This window comes from Papilio polytes, unplaced genomic scaffold, assembly GCF_000836215.1.
Source record: "Papilio polytes unplaced genomic scaffold, Ppol_1.0 DF822067.1, whole genome shotgun sequence".
NCBI classification, from domain to species: Eukaryota; Metazoa; Arthropoda; class Insecta; order Lepidoptera; family Papilionidae; genus Papilio; species Papilio polytes.
Window position 1 is genome coordinate 7,457,279 of NW_013527137.1, and position 9,469 is coordinate 7,466,747.

The following is a 9,469-nucleotide window of genomic DNA, read 5'->3' on the forward strand; positions in this document are numbered from 1 at the left end:
GTCAAATAAAACAAAAACTATTGCCATTGGCTGCACTATTTAGCTAATAATTTACAGCCAATAATACAATAAAAATAAATAAAACAAAGGCTTCTGATTGGACAAAATAATTTATCTCACTCCTCTCGCGCTTGCGCCTACAGCACAATGAGTCACCATCCGCCAGTTTCTTGTATTCCTAATACTGGCAAAATGTCGAAAGCTAAAAAAGTGATCGAAGAAGCGAAAGAAATAAATAATCCTGAGATAGACTTGGTAGATAAAGGAATTTCCAGTCTCGATGAAATACCAGGACTATGTAAGTCGTTTTTTCCTTTTACGGTATCCCAGCGAAAACAAGTTTAGGAAGTAGAATGCAGCCTTGTTTTTCTTTTTTTGGATTTCTTAATAGAATGTTCTATTGTAATTAAATTAATAAGCGGTTTTATTTCAGATATTAAATGAAAATTAATATTATTATTTTAATATCTCTAAATACATAGTGATGTCAATATATTTAAGAGTATTACGAAAATAAACATGATCTAATGTTTACACGAATTCTTCCAGCATGTGGAGTTTTTTCAATTTTCTACTTTCTTTCAAACTTAGAATATTATTTGCTTCTTTGTTATAGTGTATTATAGTGAAAACCAAACTTCTATAACACAATTATTTTTATTAGGGTGTGGCTCTGATGTAATGAGGAAAATGCATACTCCACCCACAAGCTAATATAATATGGAGCATATTTAAGTCATACTTAATTTTTCTGTATAATCTGTCACCAACCCATATCCCCACTGAGAGGTGCCTACCCTTCTGTGGCGCTTTTATAACTTTTTTTCTTTCGTTTTTACTTTTTTTTTTATAGTTGAGATAAATAGTGTTGACCAAATGTTGTCTGTTCTATATATTGCCAATGTAATGCAAGATATTTTATGCAGCTATTGGTTATTTCCAATGTAATTAAACACAAAAAAATATCAAACCGAGAACCTTCTTTTTTTTTTAGGTTTGTTAAACAGCACAAACGTACTGAAATTTAAGACCTTTTATGTTTTTTTTTTCAGTCACATTGTCCAATATAACAAGGCTTTCTCTAAGCCACAATAAGATCCAAGTAGTACCAGCCGCACTTGCGAATCTTATGAACTTGGAGATATTGAACTTTGCAAATAATCATATAGAGGAATTGCCAGTCAGTTTGTCTTCGTTACCCAAACTCCGTATTTTAAATGTATCACTCAACCGATTGTATGGACTGCCGAGAGGTTTCGGTGCATTCCCTGTACTTGAGATTCTGGATTTAACATACAATAATTTAAATGAAAAAGCTCTACCTGGAAATTTCTTTATGATGGGTGAGTGGTTTTTATTAATTTGTTTGGTATGTTGTGATTCAAAATTGTAGCTTTTTTTTACATTTTACAGAAAGTCTAAGGGCATTGTATTTAGGAGACAATGATTTTGAATATTTACCACCTGAAATTGGCAATTTGAAGAATTTGCAAATAGTAAGTAGTAATTTTTCTAACATTTCTTAAGCTTATTATGCTAATGTAACTGATAAATCAATCTGTTTAGTTAAAAAATGTCATTAGCTTTACTGCACATTCCAACTAAACTAAAACTTTAAGCCTAGATCCAATTTTAGATTCAAACTCCCTACATTTTATAACATATTAACATTTTTCAGTTATCAATGCGGGAAAATGACTTGATCGAGGTGCCGCGAGAACTGGGCCAGTTGTCTAGACTCCGTGAACTACATCTGCAAGGCAACCGCCTTGTAGTCCTGCCTCCGGAGATTGGTAAGACCTGTATTTACATTTTTTCTATTAACCAGTTTCTTACAAAAGCAGTCTCAGTACAAGTTTGGATTATTTTTGATGTTAAGGTTATGCGTTAAGAACTTAGTGTTTCAGATATTTTAGCTTATATACACGTGTTTAACGAAAGTTTATATTTTTGGGGTAATATTGAAAGTGTCTTGTTTATGTGAGTTTTAATATTGTTTATTTGTATTGTAAATCTAACATTGTTTTTTTTTTCTCTTAGTAATAGTCATTTTATTAGTAGTTAACAGTAGAAATTTGTAGGTTCCCTAGATTTAGTGGGCAACAAATCTGTGCTGAGGTTGGAAGGTAACTTCTGGGTTCCTCCCATCGAGGACCAGTTGAAGCTCGGACCATCTCATGTTGTTGACTATCTGCGCTCCGAGACATATAGAGTGTGAGTATTTTGATTTATTGAGTCTTAGTTTTACAGACAAGAAAACATTTAAAGATTTATAACTTAGTTTCACAATTGTAGCTTTAGGCCATGACTTTGTCTGTGTGTATTTAAAAATATAGTAAGTAGTCTATGTATTCTTCCAAATTTTATCGAGATTACCGGATTTTGGTATCTCCAAAATGTAGTACCATTCTAACAATTATCCATCCATCCAAACTTTCTACAACATTAGTAAGATGAACTGTTACTAGAAGAATAGGGTTGCTACCCTTCTAGAGAAATAAAAGCATACTCTTTGGAATAAAAAAATATATCCTAGCTCCCTTGAAATTGTTAATGTTGTTTATTATAGTTTATACAGCCGGCACATGTCGGCGAAGCCCCCGCCGCCGCCGCAGACACTCGACAAGAGCAAGAAGGCCAGTCGGGCCAGGTCTTAGAACTTACGACCTCTGACAACATACAAAAATATATTTATATGCTTTGTATGTTTGAGCAGTGGAAACCTACTGTAACTGCCTTATGCTAAAGATATCTAATATTTTAAATTATTAATTATGTTTTATTTATGTGTAAAATATACTTTTTTACATGAAATTAATAACAATTTAATTAAAAAAAAAACTTGTATTTGATGTGTTTGAGATTTTAATATGGGATCATAATTCCTCGAAATAGCGAAGTGAACGCTTTAAAGGTAGAGTTAAACGGACAATTTATGCCTCCTCTCTCCCGCCACATATACTTTCCGTTCTCGTCCTTTCCTTGTACGAAGAGTATAATAGGAAAGAGAAAAGAAAGGAGGAGAAATTATTGCTGTTTTATATGTGCTTGTTAATTGTGTAATTTCAATCTAATATGTTTGTGAAAAATATGTAACAATCGGAAAAGTGTAATTTTGTTACTTATATGAATAAATTTTTTACAGCCTTACAAACGCGATATAAAGTTAAACTTAGGAATAAACTGAGTATAAGCAAGTATTAGTACAATTTTTTTTGTAACGCTATTAAGCTTTAAATGTTTTTCCGCTTCAGTATAAATTTTTCTTATAACTTCATTATTTGATAGTTTACAATATGACAGACGTTGAAATTGTAATGTAAATTGTTGTTCGTGTGGCCTTATTTAAGGTACAGTGAGTTCATTAACCCTTATACAAAAATTGGGAAATTATTTCCTACTTGACAGTACCGTAATATTTCTTTATTATTTCTTTACTGGTAACTCTAATCAGTACCAATCCAGGAACAAAATAATTTTACACACTTTTTAAATATTTTACTTGGCAACATTTTGGACAAAATTGCGTAATTTTATTTAAAAAAAAAATCCATTTGATTAAGGGTTAAATAGGGAAGAGTTGCTTTCTCCGTCTAACCCATTTGGGTTAAGACTGTACTCCTAAAACTATGGTCAATTTTAATTAAGTAATATTTACTAATAATAAGGAAAAGGAGTCGCAGAAACTATAAATAAAAAATTGTGTGAAAAAAATATTTTTATTAACAATATTAATCAAACCATACTCAGTAATCAGTGTAATCAGTTATAATTTAACCAGATGTCTATTTTGACTTATATGGTGCTAATTTCAAATTGATTTATACATAAGAATAATTTTAATATACTAAAATAAATTGTGACTCACATTGTATTGTTTTATTTCTTGTTCTGTACAATTTCATACTATTATCAAGAGAAATTATTCTTCTAGCTTTACTCAAAAACTATTAAACTTATGTACCAAGTATCAGACATAGAAATGAGAAGGTAATACAGTAGAACCTCGATAAGTTAAAGTCCAAGTTATCAAGGGTCTATGTTATAGAGGTTTTGGGCTCTGATTAGAAGGGAACATATTATTTTTTGAAGTTATAGAGGTTTTTAAGTAACCGAGGTTTGAGTTATCGAGGTTTTACTGTAATTATGAAAAGCAATATAAATCGTAAACTCTTATAGTTTATCTAAATAAGATAGATTAGTTTGATATCTGACGCATATGAAGTATCGAATTAAATTTGTATTTAGGTAAATACAGTACTTAATAGACAGGTATCCTAGTGAAAGAAAACGCATAGCGAACAATAATGAACTATCGATATTCGGTTTAAATAAAATTACTATTTTCTTTTAAACTAATTTGGAGGACAATTCTAGTATTGATTATAGTGTAGAGAATTTAGCGATGACAGAAATAATAGCGAAATCCAATTCGATTACGTACGGCTATAATAGTAATAAATATTTTTTTATTCTCATTATTGTAATGGTTCTGTAGGTCATTATTAATTTGAGAAAACAGTTTTTTCTTTTCTTAAGTTATAACTATGAATCTATCGATTCCAACTTCTTTAAGGATAAAAAACGAAAATTGATAAAATTCATAACTGATTTTACACAAACCATCCCTACTAAATTTCAAATGAATTGTCAAACTAATCTAAATTATTTAGACATACTAATATTGAATAATCAATTTCTTACATTTATTATACAAAAATACATAAAATAGCATATAAAATTTATCTTAATCGAAAGTACACACAAAAATTTAATGCATTATATATTTAATAGTCAGTCAACAAAACATACTTTAAAAACGCGCACACCTTTGACTAAACTATCGCACAACTGTTTAGTCTTGCTTTGGATCCTATGAGCTTATATGGAACACACAATTCTTGATTTTTAGTTGTGCAACTAAAAAGTTGAATGAGCTGCAAAACAATCGACAATCGCACAACGTCGTGCGATTGTTTAGTCAAAGGTGTGCACTGGTTCTTAGTGTATGGTTTTACAATATTCTAAATACACACAACCAGATTCATTCTATATCACTATTATAAAATTGTTACGTTTTATTACTTTACTCAGATATTATACATAATTGACTTTAGTATAATATATGTTATATTAAACTACAAAAATAAGACACAAACCCTCGAAAAAAATCAAAAAAATACAAAAACGATCCTTATGAGAAAAATAAGAACACAAAAGCTTTCAAAGAGTAAAACACATTTATTTTAGGTACAAAATAAGCAGCAGAGATCAGCAACCTTTTCTGACAATTGAAAAATACGACTATTGAAAAGATGTCTTGATAAGACTTGATTAGATTTTAAATTTAAAACAATATTAATATACAAGATTTTTCAGGTAAGCCAAGACTTTGGAAAATTCTTTGAAATCACTAAATTCATCTAAATGTTGCTGATCCCTGCATCAAACTTTTTAATATCATAAAAAAAAATCACAAAACACACCTGGATTTAAAACCATGATACATTAGTAGCTCCTAACTATCGTATATTTAATACGACAAACATATTTCACAGAAAAAAAAATTCTAACATTACTTTCTAAACACAAAAATAGCACTTATCAAAATATTTTTAAAACATAAAACAAGGTGTAAATCGTATAATTATTTACAACAGTAGTAGGAGCTTTGGTATTGTGATCACTTTATCACAATCCAATCATCAATTCATCACAATTCTTCATCATCAGTGTCGGAATCATCATCGGAGATGTCGTAAGCGCGCGTGGAGTTCGCCGCGGGCTTGTCTCGTTCTAATGAGAACGCGTACGACTCGTAGTCCATCACCTCGTCATCACTCAGGTGAGAATTACCTTCCACGAAACTCGCAAACCTGTTACCAAATAAATCATTTCAAAATTTTAGCCCAAAAACGTAATATAGTAAGAATTTTCTTCATAACTATATAATAATGAGAGAAATCTAGGCTATATGCGTCGCCAAGGAGAAGGAGGGTGTTTACCACCTCCTAGAAAAGCGAAAAATGTAAAAAAGTCCTCCAAATAAGACAAAACCAAGCCTACAACTTCACCTGGCAATGCCCTTATGCCCTTGATTCGAAAGATTGTTTTGTAGAAAAAAATGTCACGTATTTGTATTGGACACTATCGAAGTAAAGATTAAAGTCGGCAAATACTCGTAAAACATTTAATTTTAGAGTATTTTTAAATGTAATTTAATAATGGACAGTAAACTGTGTGTGGGGGGTGAGTGACCTCTTGGCGTCGCTGATCTTCATGATGACGCTCCACTGCTTGCAGTCGGGGCTGCTGCAGAAGTGGCGCAGGTCGTCGAGCGCGCGCTTGGTCTCGCGCGCGCCCTGCTCGTAGTACTCCTCGCTGGACAGCAAGCGCCGCGCGCGCGGGAACTTGCGCCGCCTCACAACACATTTTATACCATTTTTAAACTTAATTTTTTCCTTTTTCAAGTTATTGAAAGAAAAATGTTCGTACTGTTGAGGGATTTCTCAAAAGCCATTGCCTTGATGGTAAATTATAGATAACTCACCAATACCCCTGCAGCCGGTACAGCCAGGAGTGCGGGAAGTACTTGAGGGCGAGCGCCAGCACGCACAGCGCGGTCGACGCCTCGCGGTACTGGCTGCTGAAGAATGTTATTATACCACCTAACACCTGCAATACATTTATTTTATATAGCTGTTGCTCAAGTGAAATAAAAAAAAAAACTATGTGTTTCTTTAGACGATCCTTTACATCTATGCCAAATTTCACCAATATCCGTTCAGCAGTTTAGATTACAAAATCCATCTATACTTTCTCATTTATTCTAGTATGAAATATCATACTAATGCTATAAATTCGAAAGTTTAGATGGATGGATGTTTGTTAGAGTTTGTAGCCTAAACGGCTAATCGGATTTCGATAAAAATTTGTTATAGGTGTAGAGGATAGTCTGGAAGAACACATAGGCTACTCACTTTTGTTTTTTTTAATCCAAGCGGACAGCCAAGTCATTTGAAGACAAAAGTTGATATAAATTTATTAGTTATTCAAAGTGTTATGCTTAACCTAGCTTACTTTAGTTTACTTAGATCTTATAGGGTCAAATAAATATAAAATGAGAAGTCAGCGTTATTCCCATTTTTTTTAATAATGAAAACCCACCAGAAACACATTACACTCGTCTAAGTGAAAAATTTTCAGTATTTGGTAACTGAATTGTTGACAAATCTTTTACACCTTACAAGTAAATTATTACCCAAACAAATTCCATAAATTTCAAACTATCTTGTGTAATAATTTCAGTTAACAAAACATTATTTTTGTACAAATGTTGCAAAACTTACTTGTAATGTCCACATAACAAGATTCTTGCTTCTCTGGTTCTTCGGCGGACCAATTCTGTAGCAGACCACAAAACTAACGAACGTCACAACCAGCACGTACCAGAACATATACACTTGGTACGACATTAATATGCTCTGAACATTCTCCCATACTTGACGGAGTAGGTACACACCGACCGTCCAACCACCAATCAGTATGCCATATGTTAGCGTTTTCTGTAATAAAATATTCAATAAGAGACAGAATATATTAATTCATGGAATACATTCAGTCAAATTTCTATCAAGATTATCTCAATGTAATACAGGTAACTATTGTAACATTTCAGAGGTTTCATTACTTTTTAACATGAAATAGGTTGATTTTATGTACTTAATAGTGTAACTCATTCAGTGCCACCAACTGCCTCGGTGGCCACTTTTATACATCATAGTAGCAAAGTAGTGCTTATAAAAGGCAAAGCAAAGCCTCTTTTTCATACATTTTTATCAGCTGTTATATTCACTCCCTTCTTAAACATATCCTCTTTTTTAATATTTCTCAAATAATTAATAGATTAACTCACCCTAGGTAACAACTTGCTAAAATAATACACCAGCAGTAGAAAGGAAGCGGACACTCCGACCAGAACGCCACAAACATAGAAGAACACTGGATTTCCACTTAGTGCTTTTGAAGAGAATATTAAGACTAGACCTAAGGCCATTAGTAGGACTCTCCACATATCAACTCCTGTAAAACAAACATATATTTAATATCAGTATGGTAATTTTGTGTATTTTCTTGTTACTTTTTTTACCATGAATGCCAAACTATATACCAAAGTGTAAAGATAAACAAGAGATATTTCTAACTAATTGTCAAAGAAAAGTTCTAAAGGGAGTTGCTTAGCATACATTAAGTTGGAAAAACCTTCATAAAATTGACTTTTTAGGAACCCAATAAATGACTAATGAAGTAGAATGACACTTAAAACAATATTTTAAGCATTCACTTGATGTTACTTAATATTTTAGGTTTAAAATTAAAAATAAAAGCTTGGTTTTTGATATATTTTTGCACATATTCCTTTTAACCATTGAAAATAACTCACTCTGTATATTTAATTCAATACTATGACGATGTTTTGTGTCTATCACCATACATGTTGGTGTAAAAAGGTCAATTGAGATACTCTTATATGATTTCCTCTGGAAAGGATTGACAACAGCCCAGCCGTAGCTGTTCTCTGTGTATTCTTTGTAAACATCTTCTGGGTTATCTCCGAGATACTGGCTGAACTCATCACTTTTTATTTTTAAATTAAACTGAAAAAAAAAATATTGTTCAGACTGTTTCTTTTTAACTACTAAATTTTAACACAACAAATACTGAAATTAACATACTTTAACTGTCTGCCACAGAACAAATAAATTCTTATTACATCCACTGTAGCAATATATGTCAATTGTTTCTTTATTTGGTTGTATCTCCCTATCAATTATTGTAGGTCCACCCAGCCAGTGCACTGTAAATGTAAGAAAAAATTATATAATAGCGTTTTTATTATCTAGTACCAGTTTTAATTTTTATTTATTCTAAACAAACTTACCATCGTATGGTAATGAATTCACACCGCTTACAAATATAATTAATAATAAAAAGTTACGATAAAGCACAAAAGATTCCATGTTTATTCTATTATCGGTTTGACTTAAATATGATATAATTAAACTTATTAAAAAAAACTTCACATCACAATAGTTAATATCCTAAAATAATCACATTTTTAGCGTCAATACTACACTATCCGTTTATTTAGTTTTTTGTTGCTTATGATTTGCGTTGATGCTAATTGTCTCTTGTCCTCGATTTGTTTATTTTGCTTTAACTTTGACAACCTAAAATATAAACAGACATGCTTTTAGCTTTCTTTTTGTTTCCAGACAACGCGTACAGGTTCATGGAAACAAGTACATTAATAAAATATTGTCATCCTTTCGATTCCATGTAAAAGAAACAGAGATAACACTATTTTTTGCATATTATATTTAGACGGTGAAATCTTACTATAAGTTTGACTTGATTTGTCATTGATAGAACAATTTTGAAAAGCACAGACTACCAAAATAAAACAGAA

General features: G+C 31.6%; 2 protein-coding genes across 2 annotated transcripts; one reads left to right on the forward strand and one right to left on the reverse strand.

Moving 5' to 3' along the window:
* Positions 1-25: 25 nt before the first annotated feature.
* Positions 26-3,198, forward strand: LOC106107122 (ras suppressor protein 1). The gene is made up of 6 exons (XM_013287829.1): positions 26-298; positions 1,053-1,343; positions 1,414-1,496; positions 1,679-1,793; positions 2,082-2,214; positions 2,570-3,198. The coding sequence occupies exons 1-6, from the start codon at positions 148-150 to the stop codon at positions 2,655-2,657; spliced, it is 861 nt and encodes a 286-aa protein (XP_013143283.1). The 5' UTR covers positions 26-147; the 3' UTR covers positions 2,658-3,198.
* A 1,720-nt stretch (positions 3,199-4,918) lies between these two features.
* LOC106107121 (nuclear envelope integral membrane protein 1) lies at positions 4,919-9,342 on the reverse strand. The gene is made up of 8 exons (XM_013287828.1): positions 8,942-9,342; positions 8,736-8,857; positions 8,444-8,657; positions 7,916-8,082; positions 7,350-7,565; positions 6,551-6,675; positions 6,259-6,420; positions 4,919-5,876 (listed from the first exon to the last, which is right to left on the reverse strand). The coding sequence occupies exons 1-8, from the start codon at positions 9,018-9,020 to the stop codon at positions 5,714-5,716; spliced, it is 1,248 nt and encodes a 415-aa protein (XP_013143282.1). The 5' UTR covers positions 9,021-9,342; the 3' UTR covers positions 4,919-5,713.
* Between the last annotated feature and the right edge of the window lie 127 nt (positions 9,343-9,469).

Bases quoted from the DNA above. Each gene is read 5' to 3' on its own strand.
- LOC106107121 (XM_013287828.1), bottom strand. From the start codon at position 9,020: ATGGAATCTTTTGTGCTTTATCGTAACTTTTTATTATTAATTATATTT. The intron at 8,858-8,941 runs GTAAGTTTGTTT...TTACATTTACAG, and splicing joins GAATTCATTACCATACGATG to TGCACTGGCTGGGTGGACCT. The intron at 7,566-7,915 runs GTGAGTTAATCT...ATTTTATTACAG, and splicing joins TTAGCAAGTTGTTACCTAGG to AAAACGCTAACATATGGCAT.
- LOC106107122 (XM_013287829.1), top strand. From the start codon at position 148: ATGAGTCACCATCCGCCAGTTTCTTGTATTCCTAATACTGGCAAAATG. The intron at 299-1,052 runs GTAAGTCGTTTT...TTTTTTTTTCAG, and splicing joins CGATGAAATACCAGGACTAT to TCACATTGTCCAATATAACA. The intron at 2,215-2,569 runs GTGAGTATTTTG...TGTTTATTATAG, and splicing joins CGCTCCGAGACATATAGAGT to TTTATACAGCCGGCACATGT.